The 24711-nt window shown below is 28.2% G+C and overlaps 1 protein-coding gene across 18 annotated transcripts in view; it reads right to left on the bottom strand.

Moving 5' to 3' along the window:
- The window catches only part of LOC113554958 (coiled-coil domain-containing protein AGAP005037), a 167783-nt gene that overhangs the window by 8849 nt on the left and 134223 nt on the right, over positions 1–24711 (bottom strand). For 9 of the 18 annotated variants that reach the window (XR_003405325.1, XM_026959124.1, XM_026959237.1 and 6 more), the window contains 10 exons: positions 20733–20886; positions 12050–12163; positions 9677–9777; positions 8647–8697; positions 8291–8338; positions 7377–7466; positions 5901–5963; positions 3091–3171; positions 2852–3005; positions 1811–1933 (listed from right to left, as the gene is read on the bottom strand). Coding sequence is in view for 17 of the 18 variants with exons in the window: in XM_026959124.1 (XP_026814925.1) it covers positions 1811–1933; positions 2852–3005; positions 3091–3171; positions 5901–5963; positions 7377–7466; positions 8291–8338; positions 8647–8697; positions 9677–9777; positions 12050–12163; positions 20733–20886 (979 nt within the window). In the remaining variant the exon portion in view is untranslated. The remainder of the gene's footprint in view (positions 1–1810; positions 1934–2851; positions 3006–3090; positions 3172–5900; positions 5964–7376; positions 7467–8290; positions 8339–8646; positions 8698–9676; positions 9778–12049; positions 12164–20732; positions 20887–24711) is intronic. The other 9 variants (XM_026959153.1, XM_026959196.1, XM_026959144.1 and 6 more) reach the window with 9 other exon arrangements.

Genomic DNA, 24711 nt, shown 5'->3' with positions numbered 1-24711 from the left:
CACAAATCGTGCATATCTCCATTTTTTAAATTTAATAATATAAAATCTATTCATAATCTGATTTACTTAATGACAATATTTTAAAATTTTTGACATTTTTATGTACATAATACAAAATTTGAATGAGTAGTTTTTTAATTATTAGAATGTTTATAAATTTAAAAAAAGGACAGTAGTTTCAAAAATGATTTTACAAAAAATATAAAAATATATGTAAAATTATGTCTAGTATTTATCATGCAAGTACTAAAACAAAATTTTAAATTATAAATGTTGATGATAGATTAATTTTAATTAAACTTATAGGGATTACAAATCCCTATAGCGTTCATTATTACTAATTTATTAGAATAATAACAATTTGTCATTAGAATATCATTATGGACCTATTACCCTTAGTATATAAAGTTAAATAATTCAAAAACTATTTGTTAACATTTTAATTTTGATACAACATTTTCATAAAAAATAACCATTAAATAATTTACTGTATAAAAATGGGGTAGTTATTAGAAGAGCTGACGTTTTAATATCAGAGTATTAACACTCGTTGTGTAGAACAAAAAATCTCAAGAATTTGAAAATATTGTCTTTAATACTTAAATATTTAAAAAAAATTTAGATTTTTGATAACTGTATAATTGAAGAAAAATATGGAGATGAGCGTGCTTGGTGAATAATTTTGGATACAGGGATCTGTAGATACTATGTGTTTAAATGCGTGACTAAACGAATAATTATAGATGTCTAAATAGTATTAGAGTATACAGTTTTCTGTGACATATAATATATTGATCGTTCTTATCATAAATGCACGGTCCGTAAGTCTTACCATGCTTAGTAGCCAATGGGTGTATATAATAATATTCGGGATTCCGGAGCGGCAAGAAAACAACGATATTTAGGTACTTCCGCGTGAACGGAGTACCACAGTAGTTATTATCGTACTTATTGTTTTGTGCATGTGCAAAATTACAAAAATGATGTTGGCAAACTGTTAACGAGAGATTTCAGACGATAAACGTCGTCGCGACTATAATAATTCGTTGTGGTGTGAAAAAATTGTTATTGTAGGAATCATTAACTGTGTTTGGTTTATCTTTTCGTTTTCCGACCGCGGTCGTCACATGATATAACAATATATACGGGGTGATTCATTTAACATAAGACACTTATTATTTAAAATAATCTAACGTTTTTGGAAATATTTATAATTTTTACAATTTTTTATCGGTATAATTTTTCAAGTTTTTACCCTTTTGCATAGAATAACATGCATTTCTAATTTCATATTCCGAAGTATAATATTATTCGGTGTATGTTGATTTGTAAAAATCAATTTTCGATCAAGTAGTTTATTAGTTATAAGTATTTAAAGTTTAGCGGAGTAGTAGACTAACATTTGGCGAGGAAGGTATCCCTGTACCACTCCAATTCGTTTATCAAAACTTTAAATACTATCACAACTCATGGGTTGCACGTCTAAAATTTGATTTTTATTTATCAAAGTACTCCAAAAAATATTTTGCTTTGGAATAAAACACTAAAAATGAATGGTTCATTTATAAATTCAAAACAATTAAAACGTTAAAAAATATAGGTATTTTTTTACAAAGAGATTTTAGAAAAAAAAAAAACGTTTCTTGTTTTAAAATTATGACTGTCTTATGTTTAATGGATCATCCGGTATAATGTACTGTACATAAATATTAAATATAATAATAATGATGTTTAATGTGTGATTTCGGGCGTTACGCAACGCAATACGATGTATTTTGTTAAACCATCATATTGTTATTGTCACACTTACGTCAAGTCCGTTTCTAGCCTGATAATCTCCTGCCTGTAAATGTCCTCTTCCCGGTCTACGTGTGCCCTTTCCTTCGATCCGGATTCGCTCCATGCTTGGTCGGCGCCGGAAGCGATCAACGCTCTAGATATAAAACACCACAACGTTATTCGGCACGATCTTTATTATGTACGTATTATAATATAGGCATACACCGTGTACACGCGTGGGCTGACAAAAATCTTCACGAGTTCGCTAATCGTTCGTCGTAAGACTACACTATATTAAGTACATAAACGATTAAACCCGCGAGTATTTCGTGACCGTTAATATTTTTTTCTCGAAAAACATTATTTTCACAAATGGATACATTTTAATATGATAAATGGAAAAAAAATATAAATGTTTGAATTCGATACACTATAATTATATAATGCGGCGTGTATATACATTATGGGCGTCAGAAACGCGATCGTAAGAGAATATAATATAAGCACACGACCGCGACTGCTCGAAATCGGCTTGTAACATTTTCGAAAGATAACATTCAACTACGCAGCTCGGGGATATTTTTATTCGAATAACTATGTATGCGTGAATATAATAACACATCGTATATACCGAGTGATCCTTTAAACGTAAGATATTCGTTATTTCTAAAACTAACGGTTTTTATGATATTTCCTTTTACATAATTTTAAGTCAAAAACAATTATTTAAAAAAAAAGTTATATTTTTTATCGTTATGATTTTTTATAGTAAAAATACTTTGATTTTTATAAATTGGAATACGAAATTAAAAATGTATGTTGTTAGTTAAACCAGTAAAATATTTAGACTAGTTCAAAATATGATTTTTTTCAAAATTGTTGTTTTGTAATGACTTAAGTTAAATGTAAGTAAAATAAATATTATCAAAATCGTTAGCGTTTTTTTGAAAAATTAATGTATTATGTTAAATGGATCAGCCTGCATATACAATGTGTTGAAAGTAGTTTGATTTACGTAAACTATATAATTTTGGAAATTCACGTATAATATGAAATAACGAGTGAAATTTACCTTATTTTTATGAACGTGTCTTTGATGGTTTCGCGAATAGAGTGGGCTTGTGCTTGAGACATTCTTCTTAGGTTTCGGGCTTCTTGCCGCAAGTCTTTTGCTTTTTTCTGCAAAACTCTGAGTTGATTATACATTTCTGGCGTCAGCTGTAGATCTGAAATGTTTGAATGAAAATAACAATTATTTATCGTTTAAGCTTACCTCTATCTAATTTATAATATATATTTATATTGACTAACCACTGTACAAGTGTCTTTCATCATATTGTCCTGGTATAGTGGACGGCTTAGGCGGAGGATGAGGCTTAAATCTGTCTTTTTCTAAAATCAATTAAACATATAAAACTTATTAAAAATAAAATAAATAAAATAATTAGTTAAAAACCAATTGACAAATTAAGACGCAATAAAATTACGTGGTTTTAAAATTTTTAGGTAAATAAAATAATAAATATACATTTTATTAGTTTTCTTATACGAGAATCTTTAAAACGTCAAAATAATGACTAAAAATTACAGGTAAACATAAATAAGATGAAAAGTACTCAAAACATATTTTACAGTGTTAATAATGACGGTATAAAAAATATTTATTTGTGTTTGATGCTTTGTTATAAAAAATAAAATTTAACATAGTTTAAATGTCAACATCATATCTCAAAATTGAAGTGTTTTGAAATCGAATCAAGTCACTTAAAAAACCCAAATGAGGAAAATTAAATGAGATTTAGAAATACAAATGGATTTAAGTTTGTTTTAGTTGGTTGAGATCAGATCAAAAGGGTCTTGTTTAAATAATTATTTTGTTGAAAATACAAATCAAGAAACAGGACATACATTATCATATATATTTTCTGTGACTTAAATCCGTATTTTAGAAAACGAGGTAAAAAACTAAAAACGTTACGTTATTATTAAGTACATTTCATTTAATGTGTTTTTAAGGACATACAGTTGTTTACAGCACTTTTATACAAATAACAAAGATCTAAGTGATTGTAGTTTTATTTTTTTATTCGTAGAAATCTTGAAAGACGAATAAGAATTTTTTTTATAATTCGTATATATAAATATATATAAATCCTTAGAAATCAATAGTAACATGGTTTGAAAGATATCATTGTTCTTGCATTCTGCCGGCAGGTAGGATATCATATTTTATGTTCACGAAATCCATTATTTATAAATCTCTTAGCATTGAACTTGTTTACTTTTGTCAGTGTTTTATTACTGAAACCGTAATTTGCTAGGCCAGGAAATATTTGAAAATCACTCAATATTATTTTTAGAGTGGTATATAAAATAAAATACTTATGTTGTGGTCCCTAAATCCTAATATAAACAGTATACACATATAAATACATAATACGTTATAATATGACTTAAAACTCTATAAGTCTTAAATGTTATTTAGAACACCTAACTGTGTATACGTGACATTATATATTGAACGCTATTGTTATTTGACAAATGCAATATGCATATTTAGTTACTAGAAGAATAAAAAATTAGAAAATCATGTATTATTGATATCTATAATCGTAAGCGTGCGGAATGGGCGCAAATTTTTGTTGATAGTTTACTGGTAAATTATGTTTGGGTCATTTTTTTTATTTAATAGTTGATGTAGGTATATTTTAAAGTAGATATTGGTAAGATAACAATTCTATAGTACTTATAATTTTATGAATACACATAATAATTATTATAATACACAATATACTAAATATTGGCTGGAATATCAATTTTATAACTTGCGAACATTATTAAATTTAAATTCAAATTACAGAAGCGATAAATTGACAAGTGTTGATTGATGATAGTGTTCAAGTTTTGTGAATTGAAATTATTGTATTGAATTATAATGGAAAAATGATAAAAACGATAAAATTATAAGAATAACTCTACGAGTGAAAGTGGATAAAGATGAAAATAAAATTATATTTTTGTGTAGTAGTAAAACAAAATATGATCAATACTAGTGAAAAAAAATGTCGAAAATTTAACAATACTGTAAGAATTCTCAAAATTTACAATTGACTTTTTTTGAAAGGCTGAACTAATTATTAGTGTTCTTAGCTAAATTATTCTTGTTGCTATAGAAAAATGATAGGAGACAATACTTGCTGATTTAAAATGTTACAAGTAAAAATAATAAAAAAACATATCAAGTCATCCTACAGTAAATGAAATATTGTCGTATAATGTTTATAATATCATAATTATTAATTAGTTTCTATTATAATGTCAGTTTTCTTATAAATCGATTGACATAAATGCTGTAAAAATTAGATTCATTGTGAGACCGATGGAATACAGTAAAGAGCGTTTCGGCTAAATTTGTATTTTTAATTAGTAGTAAATGAGAGACACGATTGAAACTTACACCGTACACATACGAACTAGACGTGAATTTATTTGTTAGTCTTTAATAAATGGATTTAGGTATAACAAGTAACAATACACACTTAAATAAGACGAAGATTGTAGTAGTGGTCAAAGAAATGTTTTCTAAAAAATATAAAAAGTACAAAAGTACGATACAGAATAATATTATGTGTAAGGCTTGGAGAACGGGTTTCTTTGTATTGTTATTTGAAAGCAATTTGATACATTGTTGAAATTTAAATATCATAACGATTAACGAATTTCATGGAAAATTAAACCGTGAGGAATTTAAAAAAACAATCTTTTTAAATTAACAAACCGTGGTCTAGAATTTAAATTAAAAATGCTGCTGAATGAAATATGTTAAGCTTTTGTATTCCAAAAAATGTTAAGTAAATTACATAGAAATAAAATCAGCACATATATTGCGCAGTCTGATGTTTCATTCATAATTTAAAATGAGCGGCGATCTTTCTGAGGTGACGACTAACGAGACGAGCCGGTATTGTGCAAGTTATCGTTTCGAATCAATGTGTGTGAAGTGTGAATAATTCGAAATATGTATGCGTCGTGTGCGGCAAAGCGCAGTGAACGAAATGTTTAGTTAATCGATTTTCATCCCCCGTGACATGTGAATAAATGTGTATTTTTTTAATGTTTACCTTGAGATGCTGTTCTAGGTAATGTAGACGATTTAATTGCTGGTTTCGCAGGTTTCGTGTCCGCTATAAGGTAAGCAACGGAATACAACAACAATAACACAAAACAATATTATAGTCCACACTGTGTTTTCGTTAATATTTAATGATTATAATACAATACTGTTAATTGTTATAAATATAAAAAAAAAAATACTTAATTATATAATTAGCCATCTATTATATGTTACCGGTAATGTGATTGAATTTGTATTAGTATAATTATTTGTGCATTGTGTAATATTCAGGAATTTTATAAATTTCAAAATAATTAATATAGTACTTAAAGTTAATAAAGTTACTTTATTTGATAAACAATTATATTATATAACATATTAATTTAATTTAATTTCTTATGTACAATGTTAAGAGTAAACAATATAATATATAATTACGAATTGTACGAAAAAATAATTACCCTCAAAATTAGAGTTCTTGTTGATACTCTATAGTCCATTATCATCACTGTTTTACGCTTGTCTAATAATTTTAATTTAAATTTCATACGTACATAAATAAATAACAATGCAATTGAAGTATTAGGAGATGTATTATATTTACAGTTTTTCAATGGTTACATAATTTTTTATAAAAGTACAATAATTGAATTTTTACGCTCGTTAACACAAGAATGTATTTATTTATATTTTATTTAACAAAAGATATAGGTAGTTTAAAAATCATTAGGTTGAATAAACTTAAATTTTGATTTTTACTTTTAAAATAATATTATATTTTAATAATTATGTGACAACAAACGATTAAGTTAGAATAATTAAAATCATCAGTTACAGTCTACCAATCATGACGTTATCAGTTTATTCTGAAAGTTTATTCGTAGAAATAATTGTCAAGTCATACCTATTATTATTCTGATTTCCTACTATATATGACATTGGGAAATAATTTGATTTAAATGGTCTAGACGAATCGTTTCAATTTTATTGCAGTATTAACGTACATGGCTTTTACCAGTTTTTTCGTAATTATTCGAATGATCCTTGCGAATGCGAATAATGTGATAAATTATTATTAGGTATACTTACAAATTATAAGCACTTATCGTTATTAGTCATTAATTACTATAACACCTGAACATTCATATTGCCGGTAACATATAAATTATTAAAATTTATTTAGTATTTATTAATACATACTTAATGTACTACTAAATAGCTAACTTTTATGTTTACTAATGTGTGCGTGTGTTTTTGTGTATGATATATATATACAAAAGTTTTTATATTTTTAATAGGTTTATTAGAAATAAAATTTATATTTATACAGAGTGAACTAGAAAGGTCTGATAAAAACAAATGTCTAATTCAATGTAAAAATATCAGATCTTTCTGATATACACCCTGTATAATATATTCACGAAGGGAAATGGTTTTGAACGTGTACCGTGTGATCGATGGAAAAGCTAAATTATTAACCTACCTGAACTTTGTGGCGAATGTTGTTTTGGCGAGTTCATGTCCGGTGGCTCGTCGCTGAACGATACAGATTTCTCAAACGAAACTGATTTGTCTGCAACGTTAATAGTACATCCAACGTGTTAATCGTTACAAACTCGATTGCGATAAGGTTAAATAGAATAATAATATTATAACAATAAAAATAATCATAAAAATAATATTAATACATTTCGTTGTACAACTGTAAACTATAATATAATATAAATAAGCGCAACAAAATATTATATTATATAACTCATAACGATTAATCAGTACGTCATCGTAAATTTGGCAAAGCAAATATTATATTGTCACTTTATACGCGAACTCTCAGCTCTAATATTATTATTATAATAAAATATAGCGTATTCGTTTATTTCTTAGAAGCACTATACTTTTGATGGTTAAGAGACATGACGTAGAGTCAAGTATCTCCTACTGAAATTTAAAAAGAAAAAAACTATATAAGTTTATGAATTCGTTAAAATAATATATAACGCACAAGCTCTTAAAACATAGTTCGGCCTAAAAATACTAATTCACTTTGCAGTTATTTTCAAAACAAGAAAACCTCGGAAAGCCGTAAAATATTATCTTACCTTTTGAGTGTTGCACGTCGTATTTTCAACGCGCGAGATTCAAATTGAATTAGTAAATGGATGCGGGATAGGTAAGAGATGATAAACTATTTACACAAACCCAAGACATTCGATAGGGTATATCAAGCAAATATAATATTATAAACCAACCGAAAGGCTTCAATAAGCAAAGTAAATATTTCAAACAAAAACCAATAATAGTACGTCAATATAAACAAAAATAGTAAACTATATAAATATCTACTTTATGCATTAGCGTTAACATATTATACGTAAGAATAAATCGTGTATAGCTAACCTCGTCCGAGTTTAGGAGGTTTAGTGTCAGACCGCTTGTATGGTTCCTCTACAAAGCATATATATCATACTCGGATAAGAATATATTCTAAATATTATCGGTTATAACAGTGTACATAACATAAACATAAACATGGTTGCGGTGTCTGTTGGGCATCGACCACGTATATGAAATTTTTTTTATTGTATACATTATATTTGAGGGGAAAAATGAGTTATAATAGAGTACAACAAGAATATAATAGGTGGCTTTGATGTAATAATAGAAGCCGTTGGAGAGTCTATGACGTATAGTATCACTACCAGTGTTAGAAAACTGCAACAATGTATAAATGGGTTAAAAAATAGACAACGTACCTGCTAGAGACGTAGTGCTTCCGACAGAGACCTTATCGAACTCATCACTAGCTGAATCGTAATAATGAAAAAAAAGATAAGTGTTAGAAAACGGGTATTAAAACGCCAAAAACCAAGCAAAATTGTGTCAACACGGTTAAATTAAATATGTGAATTAGGTAGGTAGTACATTATATATTGACTGCAGACAGATAATAGTAAAGTAGTTATAACAATGTAATATAAAACAGATGATATGAACAGGTTTGGGGTAATAGTAGCAATATGGATAGAATGTGAGTGCGGATATATACATAATAATATAAAATATTTAAATATATTATACACAATGTAATTCATCAAGCAAGCTTATCCCTTATATAAAATATATGTAAAATTTATTCAGGTAATTTCTTAATAATTATAAGGTTTTAATAAATTAATATTAATCACCATAATTTTTAAATCATTGTAGCCTCATATTTTCTAAGTTTTAAGCTGTAGTAGTTTTTAAAGTTTAATGACTCAAACACGTAGTCAAATTAGTAGTCAAATGACTACTATTTAAGTTTAATTTTGGTTTATATACATCAACATTTTCAAAAAAGCACCTGTTTAAAAATTAAAAATAAAACAAGATGGTTCCTTTCATTTGAAAAAAGAAGTTTGTATCACCATAGAACATCCCTTATATTGCTTTTATTTAAAGATACTGTCTTTAAGCGTGCTTAATATTTCCCAAAAAATAAAATTTGAATACGTTTATTATTAAAAGAAAAAATGGGAATGGGTATGATTGGTGAATCGCTTTGTATATATGTGAAGTATGTGTGAAGTATATATGAGTATGTATAATATTTAAACAATTTTTAAAGTGGGTGCTTCATACCTACATGAAAATAGTTGTCTATAGAAAATGAAATATTAAAAAAAAAAAATGATAAAAAAATTCAGCTAATTTCTGGAAACATAATAATCAAAACTATACAGGGCATTAAATGATGGTTTATATACTTTTTATACATTGATTTATTAGAAATGAGATATTTACCATTTCTGAACGGTGGCGCCACGACCGGTGCGTGCGTTAAAGCTTTCTGAACTAATCCCGTTAGATTAGCAATCTGTCTCTCCATGTTTTCTACTCGTATCCTGTAAAATTATTAACAACTGATATATTAAACATGATTTTATGCAGACCTATTTCCAGACGTGCATAACAGTAAATTATAACAGTAAATAATAATTATAATAAGAAAAAAAATGCAAATTACGATTATGAAAAACTAAAAGTTGTATGAAACATGCAGATTATGATAAATTTAGTTGTAATCGTAGGAATACGTGCCATTAGGTTACGAGATCAATAGGCTTCCTTCAAATATTTAAAATAGTTCAGAAACCCTTTGAACATTTTTATAATTTATAATTGGTAGTTAATTGAAAAAAATATATGAAAAAAATATTTTACAACCTATCGGATAACATAACATAAAAAAAAGTATATAAAATTTGTACCTTTGGCCTTTTTAGCCAATGGTTATTATAATGGCCAATAAGAAAAACAATATGGTATAATATATTATACATGATATATTACCATAATATTACGTATAAATGAATTATAGATCTTAAGTTACACAAACGAGTTTATTAAATACCTGTTTTACATTTTATGACATAAATTGCGGTATTTTTTTTATAAATATATAGTAGTCTTAGGGATGTTTGACAAGTTAAATTTAATTAACCCACTTATTTAGTTAATGTTATAATAACATTAGGTTTTACCGTTATTTGAATTGAACCGTAATACATAACTGCGTCTACAATATTATGTATTATTTTTGGTACTACTTAATGGAAATTTAAAAGAAAGATTTAAAATGCGAACAACATTAAGAAACGCGAACACCAGTTCACGCGACGAGGAATTTTATCGGAGGAATATATTCCATCACTTGTCTGTATGCATAATTTAGCGTATTACAAACAATATATAAATATACTGCCTCCAAAATAATTATTTCAGTTCCGGAGGACTTATTTATTTATTCATGTGTACAATGTGTAACAGAAACGACCGACAGAAATGTATATCTAACTATGTACGTATCTAATACATTAATTATATACATACTTTTATTTATACAATTAAACGTATTATTTATTTTTGTTACAACATGTACATACCTCGATACCTACATCACACAATAATTAATGTGCAAATATGAATTGTAATATACTATTGTAGTATTGTATTATATAATATTATAAAAAAGAAGTATAAATCTTATGAGATTATATAGTACGATATAACACACTATATTATAATAGAGCGATACACAGGTTTTTTTTTTGTGAGAATTTCTTTCACTCGAGGCTTCTGGTTAGTATTATAACAAATATTGTATACTAATTATTTGGTCAGTTGCGACTAATTGCACCCAGAGGATTAGTTATGGCTTCGCGTTATAGAAAGATGTTTGTAGACGGTAGGATGACATCGTGTTTGATATAATATGTATATTACATAAATATGTATAGACAGATTGTATATAAAACACACACACACATATACACTAATAAAGCAGTATCGAATATAACGGTATTACACAATAATAATAATGATGAGTAAAAAAATAAAATAATGGAGGAAAACACACAAACCAGTAATATACACAACGTACAATGTAAATAAACTACGAAAAAATTAAATGTAAATAAATTAAAACATTTGTATTATACATTACACATAATATTAAACTGTAAGGAAAAAAAAAACCAAACGAAAACTACAATACATGAATAATTGTGGGAAAAACGATTAATATTCTCCGGTTATTGACGGGATATACAAAACGTTTTATTAAATGTATGCGTATACAGCACTGTATAATATAATAATTATTAATTTAGGACTGTGAATTTAAAAACCTTTATAATTGAACTTTAAAATCTCAGTATAATAACCGAAAATTGCACTAAATTTTTTTTAAAAATAAATTCAGTATAAAATGAATTGTAAGCATATTTACGAAACATAATTTAAAAATCCATCAAATGTAAAATATATTTTTAATTAAAGATAATATTAATTAAGTACAGACGTGCTTCCAGGATCTGTAAAATATTTATAATAGGAAAATTAAAAAATTAAAAAAGTTTTTTTGGACAAAAGTTATTAAAAAAATCAAAAAACGTAATAAAAAATGAAAAAAATGACCTAATAAATTAAAAATGTCAAAAAAATAGTAAAAGAATATTTTCAAAATTGAATTTATTAATACCTAATTCAAACTTTGTGTTAAATAAACTATGTTTTACTGCAGCAAGTTAAAAATAATGTATTTTTTTATAAATGCACAGTCTTAATTTATTATTTATTATAATATAAGTGCAGTAAGCAACGTTGTTGTTGTACCTGGTGGCGTCGTAGGGGACGGTTGGCGGCGGATTGCCATACGTCGGTCTTTTGGTAACTGACGACGGTTTAGCGGCGTACATGCTAAACGGGTCTTCCATGAGCTCGTTGTCACTGAACAAGGATAAAAAACCGGCAAAGGAGGAGATGAGAAAAGTGCAAACAACAAAATACGACAGTGTTAGTATAATATTATGTTATAATAATTAACATTATATTATTATGTGTATAATATTATGCGTTTAGTGTTAAATAATTAAATAGCTCTGTGCATATTCTACATCACGGGTGGTATGCGGTTAACTGTATTGATACATGATTAACACCAATATGCGTAGCAGTATACAGATTACAGTAAGGTTTGTCGATATGGATATGTTGATTGTCCGTAGGTTTAAAGAACTAAAAATATTGAATTCTGTATTTAAAATTTTTGTATGTTCTAAAACAACACGATCAAACACTTAATGGCTGTGCCATTACACGATTTTTGTTCCAAAACGTAATATGATATATTATACGCGTGGTATATACCAACAGCATGGTTTTTACTATTTTTAGTTACTCGGTGGTGTTAAAAATAAAGAAAAAAGCGTTGTGGTTTTTTGTGGAGGGGGAGGGGGTTAGGATTTTCAACTTTGCGGGTCGTGACGAGACGTCATCAATTTTTATTCGTATTATATAATATAAAGGGCGATACACGTTTTACCAACATTTCTATACCACCTCTTATTGATATCTATGGTGTATATACAGTACACGTATTCGTTGTTCACGGTTCCACGGTTCGCTTTCATTCATTGAAATTCTGTCACAATTTCTGCCCAAAAAATAATCATGATTGATTCGTGGTTTATCGCTCAGAGTGGTGAAATTAAAAGATTAAGGAATATGTATCTAATAAAATAAACAGAATCGTGTATAATTCATGTAAATTAATTTGTTCGCCACTAGTCGTTTCAAAGACAAAAACCAATTCAAAATTTACCTAGGTACTATTTAGATTTTAACACTAATATCAAGTGCCCCTCTAAATTAACGCTTTTTGAAATAGTTTACTTTTTAGGTATTAGCTGCCGTTAGTGCTTATTAATCAGTATCCTTGCTCACACAAAAGCCAAATTGCACCAACTCACATAAATATGTACCTATAATGTTACATTTACGACTATCGTACCATGAACCAATTAAAAAATTATACAGATCAATAAAAAAATCTAAATATAAAGGATTTATAAAAAAAACAATTATAATAAATTAATAACAATTATTGTTACAAGTCAGTATTGAGTATTCCCAATTTATTGTTAAAATATATATTAAAAAAACTTATAATTACATTTTTTGTGAGATTAAGTTTATTGTGGCTTTATCAGTTTGTAATATCATACAATTTCGTTAAATTCTGGTGTTAAAAAAAAATTGACTTAACCGATATTTAGGTATAACTAAACTAAAACATTATTGAAACTAATGGTAAAAAGTTAATAGAATATCGTGGTATCGCACGCATACTACGAAAACCAGTTGTGTATCCAGGATTTTAATATGTATATAAATAACTAAATAAGTATTAGAAAGCCTAAGAAATAAAATTGAGTAGTTTTAAAATTCTTATTATTTTTTTATTAGTATACATTTTATATTATACAATATAATTTATATTGAAAATACATTTTCTTTGCAAATTTGTCAATTTTTATTAAGACTTTACTTTTTTCTATTTTATGATTAATATTTTGGTAAACAATATAAATTATTTTGTTATATTATGATTTATGAGCATTAATATAATTACACTAGTTCGAAAAAACAGCAACTTTAAATTTGAAATAGAATACGAGACAAAATAAAAACAATTTACGGGTAAATTAGTGGTAAAAGGAAACTTATACTTTTTAGGAAATATATTATCCCTATAATACAATAACGTAAAGAAAAAATTTCACTCAAAACTATTCGTGTAGATATAGTTTTGAAGAGTCCTCCTCATTTTTGTTTGGTCAAAAATAGAGAATTCAACATATTTGCAGAAAATCAGTATAACGAATTCAAGTACATAACATATTGTTATACATAACGTAGGAACACAGACCCCACACATCAGTCCATATTATGCTTCTGGACACTTTGTGCGATGATTTTCTAATACAACAATACGGATAATATATTATTATTTATACAAACGACCGTGAGTGGGATCCACGGCATGTATGCATATGCCTAACGAGCGCGTGTATATAAGGGATGAGTGCGTGACGAATATGTAAAAGAGGCGTCGCACTATATACATCGCTTGGTAAAATAAGACCTTTCAAACTGGACGGATGCGAAAATACATCGTATAATGCTGACCTTAAAAATTAAAATATATGCTAAACGCGCAAAGGATAGAATCAAAAACGCCGTTCGTGACATCGTTGTCATTTACTTTGTTTTCGACTAGAACGATATATTTTTACGTGTGTCAATTACATACGATCGTTTTACCCATATTTGGCTTTCGATTACCAATGACGTTCTAATAGCAATAAAGATAGAGTTCGAAATTAATTATTGTGTTATTTTAATATATTATTAAGTAAGTATAATAATATTATATGTTAATATGTCAAGTTTTAAAAATAGGGCGTTATACACGTCATAACCACAACTCACAAGACAACAATTATTGAAGTATTTCGTATATAAAAAAATTTTTGTTATAGAGCACATGTTATTAGGCTACAAAATAAAGGAACTTATGATGAAAATAAATAACATAAATGGTGCAAAACGCATTGCTGGTTATAATATTGTGTAAATATATGATGTACTTAAATAATATACATGGTCAAATGCTATAAATTGATTTAGATTGATTTAAACCTGTTGATTTCTATAGTAGTAACAACAGTCTTAACAATGAGTTTTTCGAGACAATATTTTTAATTAAATTATGTATCGATTAAAACTAGAGCGAAAAGTTGTTAAAAACGAATTATTTTTGTTTGGTTCATCTTATAACAAAATGGTTTATATTTTATTTTTAATTATAAAAGTTAAATAATAAATTATATAAATAAAATACTTGAAAAAATAATGACATTATCGTATCGTTTAATTGCCGGATAGCGTGAATTAAGCTTTTATTCAAGCTTTTTATCGTCTCATGGAAATAATAAAATTCTTTTATATAGATGCGTCTATCTAATTGTTGACTCGCGGGAAGTTTTAAAATTCGATGGTAAGTTAGTGCAGAAAAAGCCACTTGCTAATAAAAAGCAAACAATATTTATATTTTAATAATGGAACTCAGAAAACTAACACGAAACAGATTATATATTTTTCATGAAAAATGCATAATTTAACCTATCATCTCGAAATAGTAATAATTCATATCGTATTTTATAATTTAACCGAAAAAAAAAACAGTTTTTTTTTAATAGGATTTATGGTTGGTTGAAAATAATTTCGTTATAAATAACACGATGAGTAATTAAGTTTGGGCAAAACCATATATTATGTAATCTAGTCTTTCAACGTTAGGATCTTTCTGCGTACAATATCCGCGTTGGTTTATAAAAAAAAATCTACAAATATATTATACATATTATATCATACTATTATGACTTAAAACGAATTTCGAAAGAAGGCATAAATTAGATAGGATATAATAATGTGCGGTTATTTAATTTATTTATTTGTGGGTACAAATAATCAAATACATATTATTATACTATAGTAAAATATAATTTACATAATATTATATTCTATCTTATGTGCGATAAGTTTTATTTTAACGAGAAAGTTTCGATTAACATTTCGTTTTATTGGATGTTCAACAATATTCTTGTAATATACAAGTATTTACCGCTTAAAATGTTAAACGATATCGTTATACCGATAACTCGACGTTGACACCAACTGCGGAGGTAATATTATTACATTTTATTGCTAAAGAAACTTATTGCCGACTGTCGTTAGAACTTGTCGTTTTAGCATTGTCGTGTGTGGAATGCGGATTAACATATTATTTAAATATAAATTATACCATTATAATACTACAAAGGTTTGGAACAGTGCGGCTTAAGTTTATGAGGAGAGGATATGATGCAATTTTTGTGCATTTTATCTATTACTACCCAGAATAATTTTTTTTATTTATTATAAGGAACTATCAATAAGTGTATGTATAAAATGTTTGCACACACGGAAACAAATAATTACGAAATTTTAAATATCCACATACAGCCAATATAGTTATACTGCACTTATACAACGTTGATTATTTGTATTTTCGTTCCGCTAGGTTACGTGATAAAATAATACTTAACCGATCAGTGGTTTATTTTTGTGCTTCAATACAGCATAATATAATATATGTATTTGCGCGGTTATAATGTTAATTATGAAGATATTATTTTAATAATGAATTGCGGCAAAGGGAATGAGGATTTATTTTATTATTAAAAAAAAGTTTAAGTATTATACTACTACAGGAGTATAGACTATACAGTAGTGTTAGGTAAGTACTTAAATAAATGTCTTGTGTCACACTTTAAAAAAAGCCACGGAGGTAGGGATATCACTTTTGAAAGACTGCAGATCTGGAGATAAGATGACAAGCAAAAAAAAAAGGTTACCAACAAATATTTTTCGTATTTTATCTTATCTATTGGCATATGAAAATCATATGCTTATCGATAAACTACAAATAACTATGTAAACAGTATTAATTTTCGACGACCCGGAGAATATTTCACCAAACCCGTAGCCCGTAGATTTATGTGTAAATCTGAATTTTCCGGGTGAAATCCAGGGAGGTGGCAACCCTAAATGGAGGGAATACGACACCAAAACCTTCTTCTGCTTTTGTAATTATTACAATGGTATAGGTGTACACAAATATTAGATGATGATACTTAATATTTTGTAATGTTTCTATTTTTTATTTTTGTCGATTCACGGGGAATTGGAAGTGTCATATGCATAACATCGTAACCGGTATGCACGCGGGACGACACAAGACGTAACAACTTTTTTTAACAATAAGTAATAAAAATAAGCACCTGAGTGAATCCGGTATACGCAATTAAATCGTGGTTATCGCACACGATGCAAAACAATAAAATAAACGTTTAAACGGTTGAATCCTGCATTAGACGGACGACATTAATTTATTATGATGCTAACCACGTGGCAGACATTATATTATACGTATATTACACAGAAGAAGATGCCGGAAGTAGGGTTTGGCCTGTTGTTCGAAAGATCCATTAGGACGACATTAATTTGTGATCTAATATACGCGGGCCGAGCGAGTACGCGACATTATCGTCGTTTATAATCTACAAACGCATATTATGCGCATAAAATATGCGAGAATTGTTATTACTGCTGATATGTATATATACCTAAACCGGACCATTATACAATATACGTATAGCGTGTGTAGATAACGGACATTGGAGTTCTTATAATATATACATATATTATTATATTATGCGCATCACCCACCGTCATAAAATGAAAAAAAAAAATAATAAAACATATAAATCAATATTACTTTCTCCGCGATTCTACAACCGAAAAATTTGGTTACCGACGAAATGACCACGCGGGTTTATCTTGCGGTATCAAACAAATAACACGCAATTATATAGGTACCAATAAATTATAATATTAAATATTTAAATACTCAAATTTTCCGGTCGGCGTTACATTATATTATGTTCGCACGCGTTGTCCGGTTATAAATAAATGTATCGAGCGAGAACGCATATTTTAAAGTCGAGTTATTTCTTATTTTAATATAATATATTATATTTTATCAGAAGCAGCACACAATCACCAGTATCGTATTTATATAATTAAGTTGACGTAAGATACAGTTGCTGACGAACTTATGGAGCAGTTTGGAAAGATAAAATGAAAAATAAACGAGCCGGACTATTGCCGTCCTAATGATTTTATGTCAGGCTTACCTAGCGTAAGCCTTCCACTGAGAAAAGGTTTTTATGCGACGGTAGCCCCTATTTCTACTCCTTCACCATAACCGTCCTAGAAAAACGCCCGGAAATTCGATTCTTTTTTCATCCTTGTCGGTGAGAAACAATAATAGTTGAAACCAGCACGGCCAGTTTAGCAGTTTAGCCGTATTGACATGGGGAAAATCCTTAGCGTCATATATACGTACGTAAATTACCTTCTTATGTATACGTAAATCCAATAGGTACTGATCGCGTCACAGTTTGTTCCGGTCTCCGAAATTTGGAAAAAAAATTACATCATTTTGTGTCAATGTGTGCGTGAGTCGTTTAGGTAGTCGCCGTATTGCACATCTGCCCATACGAGATTCTTTCGGTAAAATTAGGTTTGGTCAGAGATCCGGTTGTGAAGTCGTTCATAATAACATACACCAACTCCAACACCGGTCGGTTATAATTTAATTGTATAATACGGTATTTTTACAACCGGTATATGTGTTATGATATTATTGTGTCGACTGTATAATGTTATGTGCGTAAACGAGACGATTGCAGTTGCCGATACGCGCAAATTTAATAAAATATATTAGCAGCCGTGGGGTTCGAGCTTCGTAAAAATATAATAATATAAGCCTACGCGGAACGCTGACGAGTATGTAAAAAACGGCGGACACGTGCGCGGGCCCGATGACGTAATATATACGAACTACGAAAACGACGTGATATTAACTATTCGATCGACAAACATCTTTTCACAGATACCGTTTCTTTCACACGACTGGACTAGATATTAAGTTTTACCGAAATGAAACGGGCATAGCCAAATACGAGCCGTGCGTTTATGGTAGTTCTACAACGTAATTATATTATTTATTAATACACACGGTGAAATTTACGATGAGAATGTTTAAGCCGATATCTATTTCGATTATTTTTCTGTGTTTTAGAAAATAATAATTCTAGACACCCGAAAAATGTCGATTGTCGACCTATTATCGATAATAGTATTTCATACCAAGACGACATATTACTTTCAAAGATATTTGGCCATTTTTGAACCAAAGAAATTCAAAATATATTTATGTATTAATATTTAATATTGATCATAAATACAAATAAATAATATTTATAATCTGCAATGGTATCATACTTATGTGAATTGTGTTTAATCAATAATCAATTAAATGTGTTTACTATAGTAGCTACCTAAAAAATACATGGTTAATTAACATAACGGTTCATTTATTTTAGGTAGTTAAAAAAAATAATTTAATAATTAATTACTAAACAATTCTATTAAAAAAAATTACCACATATGATACGAAATCTATTAAGTGATAATTAATCACACATTAATTTATTGAGCTTATTAATGTACAAAAGTAATGTTAATATTTTCCGGAAGTAAGTATTATTAAAATTGTAAAAAAAGCATATTATTAAAAAATAATAGAAAACAATGTTTTTAATGTCAGTACATCAAAATATTTTTAATGCCAATTTTCAATATATTATTATTTATTGACTATAAACATTTATTACCAAAATGAGAAATAGTTAAAGGTATTTTGAGCATATTTTTTATTTAACAGGGGAAATATAATCTGACGGTTAAACATAAAAAAGTCTATATGTATTCATTTATGCTATAGGTAGGTTAATACTGTAGTTGAACCTAATGGAAAGGATATTATTATTATGTTTTTTTTGAATAACGAAAGTGAGTGCAGTCTAATGTCATTGCGTAGGACATTGACAGTAGACAAAGAAGGTGAATAATACTGTTATACACCCTTTTAATTTGCTGAAAGCTGTACGTGTGTAAATCTGCAACCGCTGTCTCGTAACTAACGACAGTTTATTTATTTATTATTATTATTTTTTTTTTTTTTTTACAAATTTACGATCGTTTTTATTGAAATAATAAAATTTAACAGCGCTGCCAAAGATATAACTCGCAGTTAACTAGGTTTGAATAAGTTTATGTTTTCACGTTTTTCCACTGCCTTAGTGTTTAAAGTTTTGTGAATTATTATGATATATTATTATACGGTTCCGCGGATGAACGCGGCGATCAGTGATTATTGCAATGTACATGAAATATTTCGTAAAAAATATAATATACACTATATAAGTAACTACATAATACTATTATGGCATACTCGTATATCATATTTACAAGTTAACAGGTAGTTCGTAACTTCGTTCACTGTATACATAATAATGTTAATGATCACCGGTACACTGCAATTACAAATAGTTTTTGAAACTAATGTTGTTTAAAAAACCATAAATAATGATAATTAGTGCGCGACGAACATTATTAGCATAAAATATAAATTATAATAGTATATCAAATTTCCCCTTCACTCCAATGTAATATGTACTCGTGCGCCAGCAATTTAATAGTTTAAAATTATTTGAAAACAATATTTTGTAAAATATTCGAACTTTCTAGTGATTACTGATTACCAAAACTAAAGTTTTTAATGTTAATCATTTATTTTATATGGATAGTTTTACAGCATCGTCGATAACATGCCCATATCTATACGGAATATCTGAAGTTTTATAAATGTACACATGGGAAAGCCACCATATATTTTTGACAATCCTATATAAGATATGTGTGTACATTATACATAACATATGTCGTTAAATCAATATTTGTTAATAACTTTTTAAAAATACACAAGAATAGATTTCATATTTACCTAGTCTCTTCGTCGATCACGGGAGTAATAGACCCGGTTCTGGGTCCATAGCCATAATATGAATTTTCGTCGAACGAAGAACCCCCCGGAGACATGTATGGGGCAGCTGTGTACCCAGTTCTAGAATTAGCTCTCTCCGGCGATGACATGTACCCTGAAACATTTTGGTTAATTATTATAAGGTACTTTACATTTTTATTTAATATTTTTAATAAGTAGGTAACTACATCGGTATTGATAAAAAATATCCTTATATAGTACTGTAATATGCCAAATAATCTTATAGCGGTCAATAAGTATCTTAGGTTATACCTATAAGTTGGTTTAAACATTAACAATAATGAAAATTTAATGTGATCAAATCATATCAAATTTACAAATATAAAATATAATTATAGTATACATTTTGAATGGCATTAGTTTTAGACATTAATCATGATAAATGTCAACATTAATTACTTGAATTGGTTTTACTGAGTTGTACACAATAAAGAAAATACTGCTTTGAAATCATTTAAAACTTAAAAGTTTAAGTAATTGAAATTATAATTAACATTTTTCCAAAAACCCTAATATTTTATGAAAACAACTAGGAAGTTAAAAATTAATATTTTAAAGTGTCACCTATATATTTACAATTTTTAATCAATAAGATAAATTAATTATCTATCTATTGAAGAGTATAGTTTTTAGTTTTCCTATCAACTTTTCATATATTATGCTTTGTGACTAAAAAATGTAAAAATCCAATCTTAAAAAAAAACATATAGTTTTAGTTTGAAGTATTTAAAACTTTAAATATTATTTTTTTTACTCGAATTTACTCTTAATATAAGGACCTACAGTTAAATAGATTATTTTAGAATAGCAATACAGTAGATAGATAAAAAAATGTAATAAATAGCGTTTCTTAAATAATATTAAATACAAAGTGCATAATATTATTTATAGCTAATTTCAGAAAATAATGTTTATAGAGCATAATATACATGAATATAGTTCAGAGTAGATTGTATAATATTAAGATATTATTACCGTCATCATTTTTACGCGAGAAAAAGTAGAATGGAAAAAAAGTAGCAATATTAAAAATAAAATGAGATTTATCATTGTTTAATAAAATATATATGTATAGTTTAATTGTAAAGTTTAAATTAAAAGTCAAAATACACAGTTATAATATATCAAACTTTTCAGTACACGCGATAAAAATAACTTTGATAACTAACATTTGTTTCGTTACAGTTGTATGTCTAAGAAATATCAAAACGACTTAAATAGGTCGATAATTATATAGGTACACTTACAATGTTATACATTTTCAACTTAATTATATTTGTTATTTGAGAATATATACAAGTTAGGGTAAACAGTTACAAGTAAAAACAGGAAAATCAAATATAATCGTAAGATAATTTAAATTTTGAACGAAATTTATGTGAAAATACTTAATACAGATTACAGAGTGATATAGACATGGTACGTCGTCTACGATCGTCGGGTAAAAAAAAAATATATCAAAATGTATAAAGTTCGCAAAGTGAGAATAATATCGATCGGTATTATGTTGAAAAATAATACGTTTACAAAGAAACCGTCGGCGCATAATACATAAGTACCGCAGGATACTATAATAATATTATTATACGCAGTCACCGCTACGGATGGTACAGTGCTCTTTCTCGCTTCCGGTATAGAAATAATAATAATTGTGTAAATATAATTTAATATTCTGAAATCCAATCAAGTGTTGAAAGGTTACGGATCCGAATTTGTTTTACATATAATGAGGAGTAACCGAACGAGACTTCCGTACGTACAAGGGTACTTTATATAATATACAAAATATATACGTATAGGACTGCATATAATATCGTATAATAATACAGCCTTCGGGGGCCGTAATGCCAGAAACTTTCTTCGGATAACATTGTCGTTTTCGTCCCCATTCATTCGCACGGTTATGCAGTCTATAAACCATAACTAATTTCGAATAATTAATAAGTGCGACGATGAGGGTTAGAATAATTAAACAACGGGCTAGTATTTTGAATAAGCCGTCTAATTTTGTCGTCGTCAATGTGACCTCGATACTCCGCACTGTTTGGTGGTCATTCCGATACGATACAATGAAATGGCGACTCAGCATAATGTAAAAATAATAATATAAATAATATTTGTACTATTATACGTAGGTACGTGCGTACGTGCCTCGTTGTGTACATACATACTCGTACGTATGTATTAGTCGTGACGCAATCAGAATTTTTCAAGGGTGAGAGGGGCGGGCAAGAAGAATGTTAGAAATCAACTTCGTACAGCCATTATGAATAAAAAAAAATGTATATAAATTATAAAAGGGATTAATTTGTATCCCATATTTTATGCTCATCCCCATTTTATTAATTTCATAACGTACGAATTTAAACAAGTTCTGATTTTTAGAATTTTTAAATATATATATTATATGTATCTACTTAAAGTAGGGCTTGAAACAGATATTGGGTACCGATTTCGAATACCAGTTAAAACCGTTAAAACCGAAATTGAAAATAATTAATACCGGTATTCGAAATCAAAATTGGAAAATTGTTTTTCGGTTTCAAGCCTTGACTTAAAAACTATATTTTGAAATTCTAGCGATTTTTATTGTACTACTTAAAAAATATGGAAATGAAAACTTCTTTTTTTTCAAACAGGAACCTTCCATTTTCAGTACAATATTAAGTAGACGAGTAGTTTTCGGGTTATTAAAATGTTTATATAATATGTAGGATAGTAAAGTAACCATTAAAAATTATTTTACAAAAATATAAAATAGATTATTGAATCTAGTATTTAATTTACTTTAATGATTTTTTAAATATCGGCAGATTAATCATACGGACATACGGTACAATTTTCAAATTATCCTACAGCTCCATATTTTCAAAACCTATTATTGCAACCCTATAATATATTCCCCCTAAAAGTTGAATTAATTCGAAAATTACTCGTTTGCATTTTGATTTTGAAAAGTTAACATTATCGGAAAAATGTCCGCTAAAAATATGCAGTATAAAAGGGGAGTATTCTTTTGAAAACCCACTACAAAATACTCCTTAAGTATAAAAATGTGTGTAATTTAGATATAAGCATTTTGACTTTTGATATTATGCTTAGATTAATTTGATATTATTACACGGAACAATGCGAAAAGAGGGTCCAAACTCGAAATCCATCCCCTTGGTTTGCACAGATATATTATATTTGTTATGCAAGTATATTCAATGAAACCAAAGCCTCCACCCTCGTACTTGTAATCGATTATTATACTATTGTTTAAACTATTCTTAAAGCATTATTGTTGCGATCGGTGGACAGTGATTTATTTTCACGTGAATACAATTACATAATGTTATACGCGCTTTCGGGGCCATATGGGCGCACATATAGTGAAACAAAAGAAAAAGAAACGTTATACACTTCTCGAACGTGGTCGACCGTAAGGCCTATGGGACAATTGTCATCGAGAACGCTCACGTATAATATGTTTTAATGTTTAGGATAATATGCGAAGGTCGAGTTTTCGTATCGAAAATTTGATTATAGATGTCAAATGGCGCCATCATGACAAATTGTGTTCGTGTATATCTCAAGAAAAATATAATACCTATAATGCCTGTATCTAATCGATCGTGGTGAAGCCTGATCTTTTTTTTATTTATATCGAATGATATCAAATAAATTGATGACTTTTGGCGAATGTGTAATATATACACGAAAAAAAAAATAGAAGCTGAAAGAAGACGTTACGTTACGTTACACAAAGAGATTTTATATTGGCAGGCAAAGGTCGCGAGGGAATTCAATAAATATACACACACATTTTGGCGGCAGTGACCAGAAGACGCGTCTACGACTTCGACGATTACGACCCGTGACCTGCGAAACGACGTCGGTCGAGTTCACGGGTCTAGCAGCCGTTTGTGCGCGAAAT

This window comes from Rhopalosiphum maidis, chromosome 1 (assembly GCF_003676215.2).
Source record: "Rhopalosiphum maidis isolate BTI-1 chromosome 1, ASM367621v3, whole genome shotgun sequence".
NCBI classification, from domain to species: domain Eukaryota; kingdom Metazoa; phylum Arthropoda; class Insecta; order Hemiptera; family Aphididae; genus Rhopalosiphum; species Rhopalosiphum maidis.
The sequence above is the reverse complement of the archived record's forward strand: the minus strand, read 5'-3'. Positions and strand labels throughout refer to the sequence as shown.